General features: G+C 43.5%; 1 protein-coding gene across 1 annotated transcript in view; it reads left to right on the forward strand.

Moving 5' to 3' along the window:
* The first annotated feature begins 1,450 nt into the window (after positions 1 to 1,450).
* The window catches only part of cux2 (cut like homeobox 2), a 277,032-nt gene continuing 255,102 nt past the window's right edge, over positions 1,451 to 23,380 (forward strand). The window contains exon 1 of the mRNA XM_033043025.1: positions 1,451 to 2,003. Coding sequence (XP_032898916.1) covers positions 1,941 to 2,003 — 63 coding nt within the window. The 5' untranslated portion in view covers positions 1,451 to 1,940. The remainder of the gene's footprint in view (positions 2,004 to 23,380) is intronic.

Consider the following 23,380-nt stretch of genomic DNA (forward strand, 5'->3'; position numbering starts at 1 on the left):
TCACAGAGATAAGGAAGGGTAAGGTGTGAAAACGAGACATAAAGGGGATGCCCGGTGCTGTACTGTTCTTTGTTCTATGTTCGATGTATCAAAGCATTTATTTTTACACAATAGACCACCTCGAAAGTAAACGTGTTTTTACATAAGGCAGGGTGAACTAATATAGGTTGGAAAAACGTCCCAGAGAAGTGTCTTGTCCCCTCCCGTGAGAACCTCTGGAAGTTCGTGGGCGGGGGAGAGGAAGGGGAGGCGGGAGAGCACCAAAAAAAAACTCCAGAGTGCTGGAGTAACTCAGCGGGTCAGGCAGCATCGATGGAGAACACGGATAGGCAATGTTTCTGGTCTGGACCCTGTGATACAGGCCAGCATGTGCATTTCTCTGTGACTATAGAGCGAGGGTGAACTTCTGAAGTGCCGCCTATATCCTCCCTGGATCTACGCCTCACACAACAGGCGAATCGCCTCGCAGAAAGTTAGTTATTGAAATCCGAGTTCCGTGCTCCCTTGTCTAAGAGTGCGTGAACTGAGAGCGCCGGGATTGTGTTGCCTTTCCTATTCTCTGCTCCCAGTCCCGGGACGGGCAGACAGTTCCTGTGTGGAAGCGGCTGTGATTCACTGTAGTCAGTGGGAGCGGCGCATCGTGGGTGGTCCGCACTGTAACCGAGTCGGTGGTTGATCCCGCCTCGGGCGACTATCAGAGTTTCATGTCGCTGCACCGCGGAACTAAAGTGGCCCCAAAGATATTGAACACACATCGGGAATAGGGGAGAGAGTTGGCCACCTCTGTATTTATTTACCTACGGTGTTTTCACCGCGTTGGAAAACGTATTAAACCAGAAAACAAATGTAAAAATTGGCGAGGACTGTTCACCTCTTTCCAAGGGGGAGGAGGGGAGGACTATATACATCCCGGGCAGTAAGAGCACCTTTATTTTGAGGACAGATTAGACATGTTCGTAAAGTTGGCCCTTAAAATAGAAATCTTCTGCCGCTCCACGAGAGTGTGAGTCTGTTTAAATCACTCACACTGGATTCATATCGAAATGGGATTATTTTGTAGCAGTTTTGGCCGGTACAGAGGTGCAGCTGGTGGGACTGCTGCCTCACAGCGCCAGAGACATCGGGTTCGATCCTGATCTCGGGTGCTGGCAGTGTAGAGTTTGCACGCAATTCACTGTGACCGCGCGGGTTTCTTCCGGCTGCTCCGGTCTCCCCCCACATTGGGTTTGTAGGTTAATTGACCCTCTGTGAATTCCCCCCCCCTCCCCCCTCTAGTGTGTAGGGAGTGGATAAGAAAGGGGACAACATCAAACTAGTGTGAACGGGTGATCGATAATGGTCAGTGTGGGCCTGTTTCTACGCTGTCTCTAAATTGGAACGATAATCTATTTTGATCGATACTTCTCCTATTTTGATCGATACTTCTCTGCAAACTGAGATAAATAGGGGTGGAGGAACTCATCCCGAGAGTTGTGTCCAGTGCAATTGTACAGGAGTGAAGCAGCACCCCAGCAGTGGGAACATAACGAAAGTTAAAATATCAAAAACATTGGATTTGACACAGGGATTAAAAAAACTCTTTTTGCAGCCTCTTCCCTCCCATGTGTAACGTTGGGGTAGGTGCTGTAATTTGCTTAGATTTTAAAAAAAAACACGGCCCGCCCACTGATAATTGTTCACTTTGCCTGAGATAATAATCTGATCAAAATCAAGTGCATTTCTCCGGGAGAAAATTAAAGTGAAGTTCAACAAAGATAAAAAGCCAGGAAGAGTTTGCTTTGAGCAGATGGCCCTGGAGTCGGGAGGCTCCAGCCTTTGGTCATTGTGTGTCGTGTCTCCTTGCGTGTCTATGGAGTGGCCAGTCGAATAGGAATCCAGTTCGGATATTTAGTGGAGCCGGCGGAAAATAAAGAGAAAATATCGCTTCAATATCCCCCAAGATGGCCGCCAATGTGGGATCGATGTTTCAATATTGGAAGAAATTGGATCTGCGGCGGCTTCAGGTTAGTGTCGTTAGACCGGGCTGTGGCCGGGCTGAGAGCGGGGACAAGCTGCCCGCGGCACCCACCGCCGCCCCCAGCCTCCCCGCGCTACTTTTGCCGACAGAAACTCGGGGCTTCCGATTGATACGTATTAGAAATTGATCGCTGCCTTTGTTCAGTTCAATCATCGATCAGCAGCAGCAGCAGCGGCCGCCGTCGCAGGGAACATGGTGCCGCTGTCGGGCTGCTCATCGCTGGTCCCGGCTACTGAGCGAGGTACTGCCCGCTCTCTCTCCCCCCACACACACACACACACACACAGTGCGAACGGTCCGTGCAAACTGCGCGGGGTCTTCGCCTCATTATGTTTAGGGAAATACATTTTAAATAAACAGGGCAGGATGATCATTCAATGGATCTACATTGAATTGTGGAGACTTGCCTTTCCACCGTCTCTCTTGCTCGCTACAGTCTCAACACATTGTGTTTTTTTTTACCCCCAGCATCACATTAAAATGAAATCATTGTTTGAGTTGCATTAATTAAATGCGAACTTTTTTAATATTTTTATTTTCGCGACCTCTATTACGTTAGCTTCTGATGTTGGAATGCACTTTGTATTTATAGTTCCTACTGCAGCAATGCGATGCCATCTGCTTGCATGGAACTTCTGTGGCGGATTAATTAGATAACTTTGTATTTGGCATTTCAGTTTATTCCCTCCTCCTCTCTCTTTCTCTCTCTCTGTGTCCGGTTGGACTGCCGTTTGTTGGGAGAAATTAGGATATTGGCGGAAATGCAATTGGTGTTTTTGTTTAGTTTGTGGAGTCGTTGTAATGTGAGCTGGAAACACTGTTTTAAAACGTCTTCAAGCTAATTTGAGATCTGGAGCGCCCCGTGTTCAGCGAACGTAACTTGACTGCAGACGATTGCTTCTGGTGTTGCGGTGTAGATATCTGCAGAATTGGATAGTTCATCTTGGCTGTGCGGTTACTCTGCTCCTAATGTGTGTTTTTTTTGGGTGTAAATCAAATACCCCGGCACCCGGGGAGATTGATGTCTGGCAACAGAGGGAATGACAACTCCATATCCAACCAGGATGGATGGCTGGGGGGAAGGTGGGGGTCGGGGAGGGAGGGAAAAGTTAAGGAGATGGGAAAGGTGAGGGTTAGGAAGGGGGGAATTTGAGGGTTGTGGGAGGAGATGAGGAAGAGTGAGGGGGAGGGGTTGGGATGAGTTGGGGGAGGGAGGGGGCGGGAGAGAAAGTGGGGGTCGGAGAGGTGGAAAGGTTGGGAGCAAAGATCATAGAGCGTTCTATGATCTTTGGTTGGGAGGGGGTTGAGGTGTGGGTTGGAGAAGGGGAGTGGGGGTGTAGGAGATCACGTTGCCCTGTGTTACCTGAAGGAAGACCGTACCCTGAGCTGAAGGTGGTCTTTATGGTGGTGGGTGGGAAGAGACCCTTTTTGGTCAGAGTTTCCTGATGCAGATGAGCGGTGTTTTTGCTGCTTGGTTTGTTGGGCATGTTGTGAATGAGTTGGAGCTGGGGAGGGAGCGGCGGCGTGGCCTGGCTCGGGCGGGATCTGCTAGGCGCCGCCCCACTGACCGGGCAGAGGGAAGGTGACCTTGCCCGCCTCCCTGACAGCGAACCTGCCGCTTCCAGCCCGGCTGCTCGCTCTCTCGCTCGCCCATCACATGAGCCGCCGACTCGGAGAGAGTATTTACCCACAGCGCAGGTGAACTGGCTAAATGCGACCGTCACCAACTAAGTGCAGGTTTCAACCTGTGTTATGGGCTTTCTCCCCGCATCCCTGCTGACTTCACAAACCTGGCTGAGTCACATCAGTGAGTGAAAACTAAGGACATTATTTGAGAAGTGAGAATCACAGCCTTTAATATCTTTTTCACATATCAATTAATAATTTGCAAGTAACTATTTTTGAATCTTCCCATTCCTTAAAGTATTTTTAGATTTTTTTTTTCTTGTCTCGCCAAGGTTACATCACATTTTTATTTTCTCAGGAAGTTTTAGTTTCCAGACTTTAAAAATAAGTTTTTTTTGTGGAAGGGAATTTTTTTAAATTTTTTTTTTATTGAGGAACTTGAGATTTCAAAAGTCAATGCCACCAGAATGCTTAAGATGTGAAAAGTGTAATTCTGCAGACACATAACAAAAACAAAACGTGTGCATCATTTTTTTTTTTTTAAGTCAGTTTGGATTCATTCCATTTGATGTATTTGTCCTGCTTTTCTCTCTGATCTTTCCTGGGATAGGATTCTGTGGAGTTTGTTACAGTGGATGCTATGATGAAAATTGCAGTGATATGCAGTGCTATGCCTGGCAGCAGTGTCTTGTATAAAGGTCTGGAGGGGGGGCTGCCTGGCAAATATTTCCTTTTTAAACCTCGCCTTAACCAGGACACACTGCACCCGCTGAGTTTCTCCAGCATTTTTGTGTACCTTCGATCTTCCAGCATCTGCAGTTCCTTCTTGAACACACTGTAGTGAACCTGGAGCTGAATGTAGAAGAGCTCAGGGATCTTACCTGAAATATTACTGTTCTTTTCCGATGCTTAATTTATCCACCGCTGCACCCGAGGACCTTCAGGATATTTTAAAATTTGCATACATTAACCAAGATGCATAGGAACCAGTCTGACTGGGAGTACTTTCCTCTAATAAATTTAAGCTTGAAGGTCAACAATGTGTAAAGGGACTGTCATCTTCTATTCTGTACTTGAGTGTATCTGACATATTCATTTTCTGAACTGCATAAAGGTTTTTAGGGTTGAAACAGGACGATGGTAGTTTGCTCTTTCTCATCCCGTGCACAAACATTGCCATCTGGTGATTGCATGGTATGGGAGGGGTAGGGGTTCCTAGTCTGTTTAAGTATTTTACTTATAGATCTATAAAGCAACTCTTGTCAAATGCAGCAGCGTTCCTTCTGTGTCGAGGATGATCCCTTGTACAGGTTGTTGATATATTATTTGATTCTGGTGAGTGAGCATTCAGGTTCTCGAGCAGCACACACAGCAGGTGATGTTAGGAGGTGTATCGGGTGATGATTGTTATGAGGCAAAATGTAGGAGTAACTCAGTGGGTCAGGCAGCGTCTCTGGAGAAAAATGAATGGGTGATGTTTCAGGTCGAGACACTCCTTCAGACCCGAAACATCACCTAAGCCTTTTCACCAGAGATGCTGCCTGACCCGCTGTTGCTCCAGCATTTTGTGTCTATTGTCGGTGTAAATCAGCATTTGCAGTTCTATCCTACACATGATTGTTATGAGACTGGTGCCGGAAGAGACAATTATTTGTGACCAGGATGAGATGATTTTACCTGGAAAGCGATGAGCATTTTCTGGGCACCTTGCCATCCATCTTCTTTCTCTGAGTAACATCAATGCTCTATCTTTTGTTTGTTTCCATAAGTATCCATTTAAACATTTTTTTCCCCATTTCCATTCTCCATTGATGCGGTGGGTATCCACAGCATTTGTTTTGTTAAGCATGTATCGGCATTTATACACAACACCGGCTCCATCAAATAAATATTGAAGAACCCTGAGGAAAGTAATGGATTGTATAGGAAGGAACTTCAGATGCTGGTTTATACCGAAGATAGGCACAAAATGCTATAGAGTAACTCAGAGGGTCAGGCAGCATCTCGGGAGTAAACGAATAGGTGACGTTTTGGGTCGGAACCCTTCTTCAGACCTTTTGCCTGAATGTAATGGTTTGTTTTTTATTGTAAAGTATCACAGTTGCTAACACAATACACTTTAAGGCTGCCCTGACAGCAGATACGCTGCAGTAAAGGTTTTTTTTAATGTTGCTTAATGGAACTGAGGATGTTTGTGGTTATTTTTAATGATTAGTGAAATATTATTTGACTAAATATGCAAGTATTAATTTAATATCAAATTTATTTTTGTTTTGATTGTATAAAGTCGTGAATAAGATGTGACTAGGAAGTTTCTTTTAACCTGTAACTTCTCACTGGCTTTGCACATGTGATGATGACAATGGCAGGGCTTGGGTTTGGTTAAAGAGAATACTGGGCTAAATTAATCTGATAAGAAGTTGTGATTTTAAAAAGTTGGTTCAATTTTGATTCTTATCTCTCTGACTAACCCAAAACTCATTGTTTGGGGAAGAGCTGCAACAATTTACAGCATTTTGTTTTGCAAAGTATTTAATGACTTTTGGGATGAAATCCAATTCTAGAGTGACCGTACCCATTTTAATCTTAGTTCTAAAAACTTTCACTTATTAGACAGAGGTGGAGAGAAAGATCTTATCCAGATGGACACCTTGCCACTTGTATACAGCTCTTGTATGATAGGCTACAAACGTAAACTTGGCATGAAACTAAATTTAAAAATAAATTAAATTCGTCACAGTTTTTTTATTTTCCTTAAAGTACGCACTGAATGGCACAAAACATTTCCTCTGAGAATTGGCTTTGGCAGAGTACTGATTGTTAAATTGTGATTTAAGTGATATGTTTAGGATGGAATTGAGGAAGAAGTCTCCATCACAATATGCAAGATCTAACTTTCTATAGTAGTGGAAGACATGCCAATTTTTGCAACACCAATGATTCTCTCATCACTCTAAACAAAATTTGATAAAACCGGCACGAAAATAGACGGGATTTGTAGTTTTGTCTTTATTTTTGAATTTATTTCTGATTCAAAAGAAGACGTTTAGTTTAAATGATATTAAAATCAGTGTTCAGTGGGAAAATGTTATAATAGCGACCATTAGATAATTACACTGAATAATATATTTTTGATTCTACTTCAGTGTACAATACGCACTCGCATTGCTATCAAATACTGCGCTGTAAATGTAACAGGATATTTGGAAATGACTATGCTAAGTTTCTATTTTGCTGAATGTTAAGCAATGTTTGGAAAAAGGTTTGTGGTTACCTTTTTGTGCTTTGATATGCAAGAGTGTGCAATGATGTGGTTTTGTGTATAACATTTTGCATGGTTGAGTGTTGGGGCAAGCAAGAACAAATTGGTACTTCTATAGCACATTCTGTGAGTTGCGGAAAACTAATTCATGAGAGTAATAGATCGGGTAGATGCAGAGTCTCTTGTCCAGAGTAGGGGAGTCGAGGACCAGAGGACATAGGTTGAAGGTGAGGGGAAAAGATTTATTGGGAATCCGAGGGGTAACTTTTTCACTCAAAGGCTGGTGGGTGCATGGAACAAGCTGCCGGAGGAAGTAGTTGAGGCTGGGACTATCCCATTGTTTAAGAGATAGTTAGACAGGTACATGGCTAGGATGGGTTTGGATGGATATGGACCAAGCACAGGCAAGTGGGACTAGTGTAGCTGGGACATTGTTGGCTGGTGTGGGAAAGTTGGGCCGAAGGGCCTGTTTCCACACTGTATGAATCTATGACTCGATGACTATGACTCCAAATGCTGGAGGAACTCAGTGGGTCAGGCAGCATCTGTGGAGGGAATGGACAGGTGATGTTTGGGGTTGAAATCCATTGGTCTGACCTGTGCCCTCCACAAATGTTGCCTTACCTGATTTGTTCCTCCAACCCTTGCTTTTTGCTCAAGATCTTGGCATTCACAGTTTGAGTCTATATTTTGCGGGTTACCCAATTTGAGTTTTGACATGTAATGGAACGGTGATGCGGGAAGTGCAGGTCCCATGCAGCAGTGATGCACGTCACTAGATCTTTTAGGTGCTAGAGAGAAATCTAATAAAGGTGTAAAATCTCTTGTAACCTGCCCCTAGAGGTTGGAATGTACTGAGTTGAAACATTCCTTTAAGAAGGAAAATTATCCTTCTTGTACCTTCAGTATTTCACATGATTTAGTTGACATGTAATTTGGGAGATGCAGTATGAAAACTGTCCTTCGGCCCATCTAGTCCACGCCAATAATCAATTGCCCATACGCTAGTTCTATCCTACAGGCTTGGGGCAATATACAGAAGCCAATTACCCGCACATCTTTGGAATGTGGGAAGAAACTGGGGCACTTGGAGAAAACTGTCACGGGGAGAATGAGCAAACTCCACACAGATAGCACCTGAGATCAGGATTGAACCTGGGTCACTGACTTTGTGAGGCAGCACCTCTTCCACTATGCCACTGTCTTGCCCTACAACAGCTTTGAGTTTTGTCAATGTGTTGCCACTGACCAATGCCTGATGCCCAGAAAGATGTGTGTGACATTCTGCTCACTTTTTTCCCCCCAGCTACTCTTCTGCAGGTGCTCTTTCTCTTGGGGAGCTATCTTGTGGGAATTTGCAAATATGATAAACTTTACTGTAGAGTTTTTTTGGCTGGTTGTGAGTCACTAATCAATCCACAGGGACCTTCATTTAAGGTCGGCCAGCACCCCAGCCTTGCCGTTTCCCTGACCGTGTTACCAGTGAATGTTCATGGATTGTCATAGACTCATGGAGCCTGTTTCTGCCCTCTCTCTGGCCCACAGTCTGTGCCAAGCATCAAGGACAATATTTTACTGATCCTACCGTAACTTGCATTGCTCTCCCTGCTTTCCCATCAACACTCACCGGATTCTATTATTCTACACACTAGGGGCGATTTACAGCAGCTTATTAACCTACAAATCTGCATATCTTTGAGACGTGGGCAGAGCACATGGAGAGAACCAGCACCCTCCTGATCAATGTGCAAACTGCAAAACCTGAAACTCTTGCTGTAAATTTCATGTTTTGAGATCATTATTTATCGGATGCGAATTCTGACCACAACACTTTGGCATTTAATAGTCTTGTAGGTAGCTGTGGGCTGAGGTGACGGGACCAGACAGTTTGCTGTTATCGGCATATTTGTCTCTGGGATGCAGTGAGAATTTGCAAACATGCTCGGATGTATTACTTGGGCTTTCAATTCGTCCCAGTCTAGTGGCTAACTTGTTACATTAGGCGGCATCAGAGACTCACACCACCTTGGCCACACACTCATTTCACTCCTGCCATCGGGAACAAGGTAGAGCTTAAACTGTAACATGCAAGTTTGGGAACAGCTTCTTCCCTACAGCCATCAGGCTGTTAAATACTTCTTGCGTATGGCGTGCACAGCCTAAAGTTGTAGGACAACTTGTTCGATTTGATCTTACTTGATTGTGCACGCCAGGTTGATTGCATTCGTCGAAACAGGGCGGACCACGTGAAGGTTGCAATCTCCATCCCCCTGTTAAATACTATAAGCTCTGAACTACATATACTTGGGGGATGGTTTTTCTTTTTGCATTTTTTATTGTTTTCATTTGTGTGTGTGTATATGTATATATAAGAATATGTAAACAAAACTAACACTGTTTAGGGATACAGCACAGAAGCAGGCCGTTCGTCCCAGTGATCCCTGTACGCTAGCAGTATCCTACACACTGGGAACAATTTTACTATTTTTACTGAAGTCAAATTAACCTACAAACCTGTACATCTTTGGTGCATGGGAGCACCCAGGGAAAACCCACACGGTCACAGGGAGAACATAAAAAACTCTGTACAGACAGCATCCGCAGTCGGAATTGAACCCAGGTCTCTGGCGCTGTAAGGCAGCAACTCTACTGTTGTGCCACAGTGTTATCTGTAAACAATATAGAAACATAGAAACATAGAAATTAGGTGCAGGAGTAGGCCATTCGGCCCTTCGAGCCTGCACCGCCATTCAATATGATCATGGCTGATCATCCAAACAAGTTTTTTTTTAATCTCTAAAAAAATATTTTCATTTATTTACGGAGTACTCTGTTTACATATCTGTTATGCTGCTGCAAGTAAGAATGTCATTGTTCTGTTTGAGACATACACCAGACAATAAAATACAAAAATGCTGGAGAAACTCAGCGGGTGCAGCAGCATCTATGGAGCGAAGGAAATAGGTAACGTTTCGGGCCGAAACCCTGGGTTTCGGCCCGAAACGTTGCCTATTTCCTTCGCTCCATAGATGCTGCTGCAACCGCTGAGTTTCTCCAGCATTTTAGTGTACCTTCGATTTTCCAGCATCTGCAGTTCCTTCTTAAAGACAATAAAATACTCTTGCTTGGATTGGATTCAGGTCTAACTTCAAGTTGAAGATCCCCGATGTCATCCATGACCGTTAAATAATCCTGTTGAATCTTACTGTTTTGAGGGGCCCGTTGATAGTTTGGGAAGTTATTCACCTGGTCAGTCAAGTTCGAAATGCAGAAGTTAATAAAATCACAAATTTGCCATCTATTATGCAGACGGTAGCATGGTGCTGTTTTCGTGATCTTTGACATCATCTGGAATGTGACAGTAAGACTATCGGGGAAGGAAGCAATTTCTTCCAGGAATTACTGCAGTGTTATATTTACTCAGTGCAGCACATGCCAGATTGAGAAATTGTTGCAAGCCGTAATTTGAAGTACCATGCATTTAAATTGAATCTCTTGTTTACTCTGCTATCAGGAAATGCTGTTTTTAGCCCACATAAAGAAAGGCTACTGAATAACTTTGGAGCAGGTTTGAAACAACAAAGCTTTTCAATAATTAACAATTTTTTTTTTTTTTAAGTTTGTGATGTAGCATGGAAAAGGCCCTTCGGCCCACCGAGTCTATACCAACCATCGATCACCTGGTCGAACTTGATCTATGTTATCCCACTTTCACATCTGCTCCCGACACACCAGGGACAATTTACAGGCGCCAATTAATCTACAAAAAACGCACGTCTTTGGGATATGGGAGGAAACTGGAGCACTCGGAGAAAATCCACACTGTCACAGGGAGAACGTGCACGCATATAGCACCCGAGGTCAGGATCGAACCTGGGTCTCTGGCGCTGTGAGGCAGCAGCTCCACCACTGTGCCGCCCTTTCTGTTAGTCATGATCTGGAATCGGCATCATAATGCCATATTTGGAACAACTTTGAGTTATTGTACCCATCCCTCGGAAAATTCTAACATTTTGTAGAACGTCCACATTAATAATTAGTTGGGCCGCTTAAATTGCTGTAAAATGGAGAACATGGAATCATGATACCGTTGCTTCATTGTAATTGCTTCCCCTTTTTTGTGGCATTTGGGAGATTTGTTTTCCATAATGCCTGTGAGTGTGACTGCCAGTTCTGGGTCAACATTGAGTAGTTTTCTGTTGTCCCTCAAAGAACAGGAATTCTCACAGCTGCAGCTCCTTTTGCTTGAGACCCTGTAGGATACAAGAAGAAATCTTTGGGTCGTTCACTGAAACCATTGTTGTTCAGTAACATTTCTGATTTATCACAGAATTGATTAAAGTAACACTTTAACTTCCTCTATTAGCTTGCTTAAACAATGCAAATTAGAATATGCAGAGAGAGGGAGAGAGCACACAGACATGCCCAGCTATATTGTCTTACCTTTTAAATACCAAATATTATTTGTGATTAACATGGGCTCCCAAATTATCTCCAAGTAGTGGCTAAATTGTTGCATTACTCTTTCTTAGACTAGATTCGAATATTGCTCTGAGATGTGAAGCAATAATATCATCCACTGCAGTTAAATAACTAAAACTTGTCAGCTGTGGGTTCCACTGATAGTTCGGGAAGTTATACACCTGGGTTTCTCATTTTATGCTGCAGAAGTTAATAAAAGCCAACAAAATGATACATGTCCTGGAATCCCTGAAGACGGGTCCCAACCCGAAACATTGTCTGTTCGTTTCCCCCCTCAAATGCTGCCTGACCCACTGAGTTCCTCCAGCACTTTGTTTTGCTCAAGGTTCCAGCACCTGCGGTTTCTTGTATATCCTTAAATTAGCATTGCCCCTGATTTTGCAATGTTCTCCCACTGGACTGTGGATGTGGCATGGATTAGCTACGCCCACGATCCCTCATTTCCTGACTTGCTGCTGTACAGGCCCGGCAGAGCATCACCAGAGAAGACACCCAGCAACTGGTGATGTCCATGAATCGCAGACTGCAAGCAGTCATTGCATGCAAAGGATATGTACCAAAATATTAAACATAACTACTTTACATGACATTGCTGGGTCCCAAACATTATGGTTCCCTGAATTGTCGGGACTATGTATAAACACTGCTGTAATTTCTACATGGTGAAACCAAAATGTATAAAAATAGCCTTTATTAAAATCTGACAATGTGCACTTTAACCGCATGTGATTTTTTTTTTTGATTTTTTTTCTCCATTACAAATCTCAAATTGTGGAGTACAGAGGCAAATAAATAAATGATGGGTCTTTGTCCCAAACATTATGGAGGGCACTGTATATGTGTCGTCATTGCTAATTTATTTTTATTTACTGAGACTACTCATTGTCAGCTCTGTTACTTTATCTGTAGTATATGAAAAATCTTTATGTCTGTGCACCATTTCCATCAGCTTTTCCACTTCCAGGTTTGCTCTCTGTTGAAAACTTCATATAAACCTGTCATATTATAATTGTGCTCTCCTGGCAGAAGGAACACCCAGCATGTTGACAACTTTACACAGCATTATGAATGTGTATGGGGTAAATTTGTTACATGAAATGCTTGTAGGCATTTTATTTTAATATATTTTTGATAAGAACTAATACCAACATCATCAGATGGAGATTGAATCATGTCTGTTTATTCTACTCAATTATTCTCAGCTGTCAAGTTCTGCTCCACATGAAGACATTTCTGCTTTCCCTATTTTGTAATGCAATTGGTGAGTTACTGGTTGGTTTGTTTAAACTGCTGTCTGCTTGGTCACTTGTGTGAAATATTCTTGTTGTCAATTGCCTGTAGTGTTTTAATTTAGTGTCCGGGTTATTAATGAAAATCAGAAACGGAGAGGCTGTGTCAGAAATAAAGGTGGAAGCCTATTCTGTTCTGCATCTCTCCATTTGCAATGTTTAATTTGGAGATACAGCGCGGAAACAGGCCCTTTGACCCACCGAGTCCACGCCGACCATTGATCCCTGCTCACTAACTCTATCCCACACACACAAGGGATAATGTACAATTTTACCAAGCCAATCTACAAACCTGTACGTCTTTGGAGTGTCGGAGGAAACCTGAGCACCCGTAGAAAACCCACGCATGTCATGGGGAGAACGTACAAACCCCATACAGGCAACACCCAGAGTCAGGATCGAACCCGGGTTTCTTCTTGTGTATGGCATGCACAGCATAAAGTTGTAGAACAACTTGTTCTATTTGATTGTGCACGCCAGGTTGATTGCATTCGTCAAAACAGGGCGGACCACGTGAAGGTTGCAATCCACCCCTCTGGTGCTGTAAGGCAGCAGCTCTATTGCTGTGCCATTGTGCTGCCTACTGTGTTGTGTCTCTGTTTTCTCTTGTTTATTTTTATACTTGCCTTTGCCAATGCTCTTTTCTGGTCGGAGCAGACTTCTGAACTGTGCAAACATTGGGCTGTACAGAATTGTAAAAATTGAAATCAAGTGTAGAACTAAATTATGGGGATTGAGTTTTAAAAGAGAATTTTCCTCTTTATTAAGGCTGGAAGAAGGAAGTAAAGGGAAGGAGCACAATGATACTCTGTAAAGCAAATTGTGCTGTGAGTTGAGGCGCAAAATGAATGATCAAGGACTGTTCTTCATGCTGATGGGGGATTCAGCACTGTACAGAAGGCAGACACATGTAGGATTCTAAAGATGATTTGGGTGAAGAGACTTCCACAGAGCAGTGGGCAGATTTTAGTTCCAAGATTTTAGATCCCTAATGAGGCATAGATAGGGTAGATGGTCAAAACCTTTCCCCCCCCCAAGAAAGAAATATCAAAGACCTGGGGGCATAGTTTTATGATGAGAAGGGCAATAATTTAAAGGAGTTGTGTACGGCAGGTTTTTACATGCACGGAAGGTGGTGAGTGCCTGGAACGTGCTGCTGAGGGCGGTGGTGGATGCGGATACAATAGTAGCATTTAAGAGACTTTTGGATAGGCATACGGGTATGGATTATGTGCAGGTAAGAGTTGGCCTTGGCAGCGTGTTTGGCACAGACATTGTGGGTCGTTGGATCTTTTCCTGTGCTGTTCTATAATGATCACAGAACTGTTATTGTTTCCTAACTGGGGTGGAGGGGTGAGCAGCCTGTAGATGGTGTCTGCTGCTTTCACCACCTCCAGTGGTTAATGTCTGCAGATAGACACAAAGTGCTGGAGTATCTCAGCGGGTCAGGTAGTTATCTCTGGAGATAAAGGGCTGGTGATCTAGTTTGGGCTATGCTGTCAGAGTGATTCTGGTTGGTGACTGCAATAAAATGCTTGGCTTTTCTGTTCTCCGGCCCCATTTCCCACTTTGGGATTATCTTGAATTTTTTTTCTGTCTGTTTTTTGTGCACAGTGTTTTATTAAGCTTGCTGTTTTTGCCAGCTCCCTGGCACTCAGTTTCCATTTTAATTGTCCTCTTTACGTGACTGTCTGAGACTTTTCTCATTGCCACTTCAATAAAAACAACAACATCCATTTTAAATGTAGAAGGAATTGTAGACCAATGTGTGGTGATAATCTCACCTGCTGATCACACCGTTTGTACTTGAGAATATTCAAGGCCCTTTATTCATGTTGCACGGTTTATCTCTTTCATTAAAGTATTATTCTGTGCATCTGGACCTTGGCAAGTGATGTGCCGTGGGATTGTTATGCATGAACATCTGCGTTTTATGATTGAAGCCGTGAAAGAGGTTACATAATTGTCTTTAATGTTACCTAGCTGATGGTATTGCAAAGCAGTCTGTTGCTTTGGTGAGCACTGTTCATGAGATGAGTGGATGATACAAGTGATCTAAGCTTCCTGACGTGAATTCACAGCCTCGTTTCCCACTTCTGGGTGGTGGACGGCATGCTAGGTGTGCTCTGGGACAAAGTCACCATCATTTGCATATTGTTTAGGTGGCAATGCAATAAGAGTGGTTTTGTGCTGGTGTAAAAGGTCAGTTGCACCTTATGGGGCAAAGTGTTAAGGCATTTTACAACAAGGGTAGTTGTGCACTGCTCCCTCTGCATTTTTGTTGTTTTTCTCCCCCCCAACTCTCGTCAGGTTGGGGGGGGGGGGGGGGGGGAAGAAAAACAGGACCTGCCTCTCCTCTTCCAGATTTCTTCCCTCGCACCCCACCCCCATCCACAATCCGCCTGGAGAAGGATCCTGACCCAAATTATGTTCTCCAGAGATGCTGCCTGACCCGCTGGGTTACACCAGCACTTTGTGCCTTTAGTTGTGTGAAATTAATGTTGCAGGTTATGAGAGCTGAAATATGGCTCTTCATGCAAGAACGGGGAATTCTTTCAATTTCAAACATGTTTATTTATACAGTAAATACAATCTGTGCGCATCTTTCTCTGCTTTCATTGTACCACCAATTAAATACATGTTCTTTACGTTGCTCCCGTGGCGTTGCAGTTCCTCCTCGAACAATGCAGCGGTGATGTGTTCAGAGAAGCACAGTGGTGCAGTCGTTGCCTTGCAGCGGCAGAGAACTGGGTTTGATATAGTGAAAGATCTCTTCATTATTTACCCCTTTTCTTGCTCTGGTCTACAGGAGACCAATCAATTGGCAAATGAAACCAATTGCCCTTGAACAAACCCAAACCTCAACAGCATTTAGGATCAAAACTTTACTAAAGTTGTCACAGGGTGAGCATTTGAACTTGTAGGGAAGGACGTTGCTAAAATTGCAGGAGACTGGAGCAACAGCAGCACATTTAAGTTAATTGCATCTCTTCATTGGACATATTAAACAATCCTTTTATTCCTGCATGGCAGGCCCTGTTATATAAAACCAATCTGATTTATCCTTGTAATTGCCGAATATGACATTCAGATGGTTTAGTTTATTGTCACGTGAAACAAGATACAGTGCAAAGCCTTTTGTTGCATGCGATCCAGACAGCGGAAAGACTATACACGTTACAATTGAGCTGTGTACAGGATAAGGGAATAATATTTAGTGTAGATAGTCTGAGGGTCTCCAATGAGGTAGATGGGACCACTCTCTAGATGCTGACAGGTGGCTCTGGTGCCTGATAACAACCGAGAAGAAACTGTCCCTGAATCTGGAGGCTTGCGATTTTACTCCTGTACTCTTAGACTTTGTGGAGATACAGCATGGCAACAGGCCCGTCACACTAATACTATCCTACGCACTAGGGACAATTTTATACAGTAAAGCTAATTAACCTACAAACATGTACATCTATGAAACGTGGGATGAAACTAAAGTACCTGGAGAAAACCCACGTGGTCACGGGGAGAACATACAAACTCCGTACAGATAGCACCTGTAGTCGGGATCGAACGTGGGTGTCGGGCGCTGTAAGGCGGCAACACTGCTGCTGCAACATGTGCCGCCCTTGCATGTACAATTTTAATCTAAACACAATACATAACATATCTAAAAGATCTTTGTAGAGAGATGTGACCTTTGTAGAGTTTATGCCGTGCAAGCGGTTGCTTATGATTGCAGTCTTCTGCTTCGTATGACTTATTCTGCCATTTCTTTCTCCAAATGTGTGTAACCATTTTATTTTTTTTACCATATGCTGCAATGCCTACACACACCCTAGTGTAAAGTCACCAAGTTTATAAGGAGCAGTACATTTATTAATTAGTTCAATTAGTACAGACGGAAGCTAAGCTTTTTACCAGCAAAACATATAATTCTGCTGAGACAGAGTCTGGATGCTTGAATCTGGAGCAACAAGTAATCTACTGGAGGGCCCTGCAGGTCAATCAGTGTCTATGGAGGGAAGTGGACAGGGGATGTTTCGTTTTGGGACCCTTTCATCTAGTGGGCTGATGCATAACATTGTGTTTTGCAAGTAGCCGCCACTGTGCCAGAGAACCAGGGACTGTGCTTCTGTGGATCAAGAAAAACACAATTGTGCAAAAAGGAAAGAAGGGAACAAAGGATTGCCGTTTTAATAGCAAAACTAAGTAGTTGGACACTGGCGAATGCAAAATGTCAGTACTTGAGTGTTTAATGTTTTATGGGAACGGGAACCAGACACATCAAGAGGCAGTGTTTTATTGTCATGTGTCCCGAAATGGAACAATGAAACTCTTACTTACAGCAGCACAACATATGTAAACAGAGTACATGGTAAAAACAACAAAAAAAAGTTTGGTGTATATATTGGAAAAACAAATTGACAATAGTCTATTGTCACTTGGTCATTCTGCACTCTGTGTGAAGCTAAGTATAGCAGGGCTATGGGTTGGAAATAGAAACCCAAATTTGTTAAATTGTGCTGCCTATTTGGATAAGGCATTGCCACGTTCTCTCAAGTTTAAAATAAATTGAATCAACCTGTTTTTTAAAATAAATAAATACAAATAAAAAAGCGTCTGGCTAAAGAGATTCACCATTTTCTTTTCCTTTCTGACGGCAGTAAAACGTGCTGAATGTATTTTAAACGTGCCGGGATTATAATTCAGAAGCGCCAGTGTGCAGGTCTCGAGGGGCCGTGCATTTGTCAAACTCGAGTGTTTCTCTGCGTCCTGTGCAGTTGAATGCAGAGCGAATGTCCTGCTCATTCTGGGTGACTGACTGCCGCAGCCTCGAGGGGTCTAGCTGGGGGCACCAGCCCCCTGTCAGCCGTACGGCTGCAGGAAGCTCAAAACCCACCTGTTTACTCCCGGCTGCATTGCTGGACACGTCTATGATTTACTGTCTCACGGGCAAGGGAGCTGCACCAGAATCCCTCATAAACCAAGTCGGGGCAACTTGCAGTTCAAAACACAGAATCATTCAAACTCTGTATTTGTGGATATTGGCTTGCGATCTTACTTGGAAATGACCTGTTTGGTGGCAGAATGCACTACATTCATGCTGTACAAGCATCTGTTTCAATACTGCAAATCTCTGGGTCCCCTCCCTCCCTCTAAATGGCCATCTATTCCATTCCTTTATTTGTATTCCAAATAATGAAACAAACTCGCTTTATAAAAGAACTTGGAACTTTTTTAACCAATTGTTTGTGGTAATGCAATCTATCTAAAAATGTTCAAGGATGCTTGACTCACCTGTGCACTGCATAGTGAAATTCTTTTTGCAAAGATCACACATGCATGTCGCTATAATTTAACACCATTTACAAAAAGTCCAAAGTCTGGTCCATGTATTGGTGGGGATCCCGATTCAGGTAAGCTCCAAGCTGCTGTAGGGCCTCCTCCATGGCCTTCGACTGGCCCGGCCTGCAAACCGATGTCCCTCTCCTCGTCTGACCACCTCTCTGTCCTGGGGGCACCTTCTGCAGCCGACCTTGAAGGTGCTGGAGGCAAAACCCAGTCCCTTTCCTTCCGGCCCACTCCTCGCATCCGTCGTCACCAGCAAGTCCTTAGCTCTGTGGTCTTCATGGCCAAGCTCAGCGGCTTTTGACCTATCTTCCCCCCCCCCCCCTCCCTTTGGCTGCGGATAGCTCTTGGCGTTGGATAGCTCTGCAGCTTCCTCCTACAATTCGTGGCCCATCAAGTCTCCCGGGGGGGGGGGGGGCTCCATGGCACATCCCAGGAGCTGCTAACCTTGGGTGTTTTTGTGACTATCTTAAATTTCTGTGTTCCTTTCACCGTGTTGGCTGTCAGTGGAAAAAGTTGCTTTTGTTTGGTTCCAGTAAAGAGTTCTTAAGTGGGCAGCATCGTGGCGCAGAGGGTAGAGCTGCTGCCTCAGCACCAGAGACCCGGGGTCGGTCCTGACCTCTGGTGTTGTGTGTGTGTAGTTTACACATTGTCCCTGTAACTGCATCCCAAAGGCCTGTGGGTTTGTAGGTTTACTGGTCCTCTGCAACTTGACCATAATGTGTAGGGAGTGGATGAGAAAGTAGAACTAGGATGATCTATGGTCAGCTTGGACTCTGGCTGTTTCCATGGTGTATAATGTAAAACTAAATTTAGGACAACAGACTTGGGGACATTTTAGTGTAGTTTAGAGATACAGTGTGGAAACGGGCTCTTCGGCTCACTCAGTCTAAACTGACCAGTTCACACTAGTTCTATGCTATCCCACTTTCTCATCCTCGCACCAGGGGCGATTTACATTCATTCTTACCATTGTTTAATTTTGATAGGTGTGGCCTAGCCATGTTTATCCCAGATGGCGAATAATTGTAATCAGATTTACACATTCTGTTCTTGCATTCCTGCCACCAGTTTTATGCTTCCAATTTAATCTCTATGCATATATGTATTTAAAATAATTTTATACTCTATATTGTGGTTTGGGTAATCCCAGTTAAAAGGATATTATTGCTCAAACATTGACCTATAATCTCCAGGTCAGACTAAGGCAATGGAGCCTATTACAATGTCATTAAATTACATTGCCTCAACTCCAGCATGAAGCCTGTCTCTGGCTCGAGTGTATCACTTGAAACCACAGTGTATGCACGGTTGGTGGCTAATTCTAGGAAGCGACGGTTTCATTCTGATGGCAGCTAACTGCATAAATATGGTAAGTGTATGGTCCTGACTACAGATTTATTCTGAGCTGTGACATCCCTCAATTAACACTGTTCAAGTGGGCAGCAAGCAACTGAGGCAAATTGTTTTAGTTTTAGAGATACAGTGTGGTCACGGGCCCTTTGGCCCACCGAGTCCACACCGACCAACGATCCCCCCCCGTACACTAGTTCTACCTGACGCACTAGGGACGATTTACAGAAGGCAATTAACCTACAAACCTGCACGTCTTTGGATTGTGCGAGGAAACTGGAGCACCTGAAGAAAACTTGCTTGGTCACGGAGAAAGTACAAAATCCATATAGGCAGCACCCGTAGTCAGGATCGAACCCGGACCTCTGGTGCTGTCAGGCAGCAACTCAACCGTTGTGCCACCCAAATACAAAGTCATGGTCTGAAGAAGGGTCCCGACCTGAAACGTCGCCTATCCGTGTTCTCCTGAGATGCTGCCTGACCCGCTGAGTTACTCCTGCACTCTGTCTTTTTGGGTTAGTACAAGTCTGACAAGAAACTTGGCAATGATCTGGATTCTAAATTGGCCAGTTTCTTGTTACGTACAGTTTTCAAAAGCTATTCTCCTGTGAGTAACTGTACCCGCGGACTGCTTGTATAGCTGGCAAAGTGCAAGAAGCATTGGTGGAACATATTTATCAGTTGCTTTCAGATGTTGTCTGAGTACTGTGTGTGTGTGTGTGTGTGTGTGTGTTCAGCGCAGTGGTTTCAACAACTTCATTTCATGAAATACCAGAATGAATATTTTCTAAATTATTTTCCTGGTTCTCATCTTAAATAGCCCATCTCTCATGACGTTACACATGGTAAGCTGAAGACACTGATTACTCACTTGTCACTCTTCTGTTTATCTGTTTCCTTGCATCTTTTTGTCTCTCTCGTCTTTCTTTTCCGGTTGGGTTGGAGGTGGTGGGAAGAAAAGTACCCGCAATGTCGCAGGCAGCATTTACAACAAACTTGCCATCTGTTTTTCACTCCGATCTACCCTTTCATCTTCCCACTACAATTTCCCTTGAACCTTCCTTGCCCTTAACCTTTCCACTGAACTACCCCTGCAACTTTCTTCTCCCTGTCCCAGTGCTTTATGTTGTCGCACTCTCCAGTTGCTCCCTCCAGGAATGATCACAATGTCTTCTCTCCTAAACTTTCTCTGCTGCTGTCCACAACTAAAAGTCCACAACCTTCCCACATTGGAATTACCCGTCTCTTTTTGTTTCTGTCCCTGTCTTTCTCATGAGCGTTATACATTCTGAAAACGTAACAGAATGTTTTCATTTGACAGCGCAGCACTGAATCAACTCAAATTAAGCAACGCACATATTATACAATACAATACAATACAATTCAATTTATTGTCATTTGGACCCCTTGAGGTCCAAACGAAATGTCGTTTCTGCAGCCATACATTACAAACAAATAGACCCAAGACACAACATAATTTACATAAACATCCATCACATTGCTGCGATGGAAGGCCAAAAAAACATATTCTCGAATGCTGAATGCCAGTTCTGTTTGAGGTTGCTCGGATACTGGCTCTTCCATCCAAATTGTCCATGACGCGCAGGTTTTGTAACTGGGCTGGTCCCATTTGACCCATATCCCTCCAAAGCTTTCCCATCCATGTACCTGTCCAAATGTTTTAAAAAAAAAATTGCCATTGTACTCTTTTTGCAGCTCGTTTCATACGCGCACCACCGTTTGCATAAATAAGCAGCCCTGGTTTGACTTGCCAAAATGCATCACCTCACACTTGCCAAGAGTTAAAATTCCGTCTGCTATTTCCTGGCCCATTCTCTAGTAGGTCTAGATCCTTTTGTACACTTTCGCCTTCCTTACTGTCCACAATACCACCAATTATGGGTCATGCACAGATGTACTAACCACTAACTGCATGGTGTCATCCAAATCGTTAATAGAGATGCCAAACAACAGTGGGCCCAGCACAGAGTCCTGTGGTACAACACCAGTATGGGTCTACAATTAAAAAAGACCATCTCTCATGTACCATCCTCTGACTCCATTCACCAAGCTAATTTTGAATCCAGTTGGCTAGCTCACTCGGGATCCCATGTGATCTAACATTCTGCGCAGTTTACCATGTGGGACCTTATTAATAGCCTTGCTAAAGTCCAGATAGACAATTCTAATTGCACAGCCTTTGTTAATCCTCTTTGGTGATCTTTCAACAAACTCTATCAAATTGGTGGGACATGTTTTCCAATGCACAAAGATGACTAATCTTAATTAACCCTTGACTATCCAAATGCTGATGGATCCTGCCCCTCAGAATCCCCTTGAGTAACTTGCTCACCACTGTGAGAGGTTCATTAGTCAGTAGTTCCCAGGCTCGTCCTTGCACCCTTGAATAGAGGTAGAACATTAGCCGGTCTTCTGGAGCCTCGTCTGTGGCTAGAGATGCAACTATCGGCCAGAACCCCAGCATTTCTTCCCCCGATCCCCACTATGTCTAAGGATTTACTTGGTCTGGTCCAGGCGACTTATGCAGCTTAATGTTCTTTAAGACTGCGAGAACCATTTTTGTAAATTGACAGGGTCCAGCACATTATTATTAATTTCCCATATTTCCTTTGCTTGATCTTCATGGTAAATATGAGACATATAGATGACTGTGTTGATTCTAAAGGTGACCTAAACTTTCCTTTGATACCCTTTTAATCTATCTGCAGAATCTCAGGTTTTTCATTCATCTAGATTTCCACAGCTATCTCGGGTATTATTTGCACCTTTTGATTCCTCTCTTCAGCAAGCAATAAATGTGCCAATCCCCAGCCCAAGTATTTGGGAGGGACTGATAATCCTACGTGTAAAGTTTATAATATAATATTTAAAAAAAAAAAAAAAACTGCGAAAGGTATTCCATGCAAGTTGGTACACAAGTTTAATCATTTTATTAAATCCAGGATTTTAAAGTTGTTTTTCAAATTTTTATTTTGTATGAAGGAAAAAGGCCAATGAAATTATAAATGGTCATGCCCCAAACAATGTCATAACTCGAACAAGGGGAACACCCATCACAGTGCTGTCCATACAAGGAACCTGCAGATTGTTTCAACTTTATTTGCAGATATGGTTGTTGTCAAGAACCAGGAGTCTTTAATTGTCATATGTACTGACAACAGAACAATGAAATTCTTACTTGCAGCAGCATAACTAGCCTGTAGACGCGGGCACGGTGGTGCAGCTGTAGAGTTGCTGCCTTGCAGCGAATGCAGCGCCGTAGACCCGGGTTCGATCCCGACTACGGGTGCTGTCCGTACGGAGTTTGTTCGTTCTCCCCGTGAGAATAAAACAGATCACTGCTTTGGTTACTGAATGACGATGTATTTCCTCTAGAGAAATTAATATAAAATAAACTAATGCCCGTGTTTTAAGTGGTACTTATGTTGGCAGGTGGTGGAAGCTTCAATGTACATCAGCAACTGCAAATAAAAGGAAGCTAAATTGGTTTGGAGGGTGGAAACAGTGGTTTCTATAGTTGTTAAACGACACAACTAATGTGACAATTTTTACTTGTAAAACCATGACAGAGTATTTATTGCATTATTGCCATCCAGGGAATGAGCAGACCAGGTAGGTGCATTTATTTAAGGAGTTTTCTTCATTTCTTTCAATTGTTCATGAGACATTCTGTTCCACCCATCCTCCCTCCCATTGAGCATGTTGCCCCTGTCCTACACCGCACTCCGGACCGATAGGAAGCCTGAGGCAGAATATGCAGTTTATATAGTCGTTATTTGTTTCTTGATAAGTATTCTGATTAATAATGCATCGTATGCAAAATAAGGCTTTTCTTTGTAACTTGGTGCATGTGATGATAATAAATCTAAACCTAAATCAATTGCGAAAGCAAGTTAGCGAGGACATTACCTGTATAAGGTTTAGGAAGGAACTGCAGATGCTGGTATACAATGAAGGTAGACACAATGCTGGAGTAACTTACTGGGA

This window comes from Amblyraja radiata, chromosome 25 (assembly GCF_010909765.2).
Source record: "Amblyraja radiata isolate CabotCenter1 chromosome 25, sAmbRad1.1.pri, whole genome shotgun sequence".
NCBI lineage: Eukaryota > Metazoa > Chordata > Chondrichthyes > Rajiformes > Rajidae > Amblyraja > Amblyraja radiata.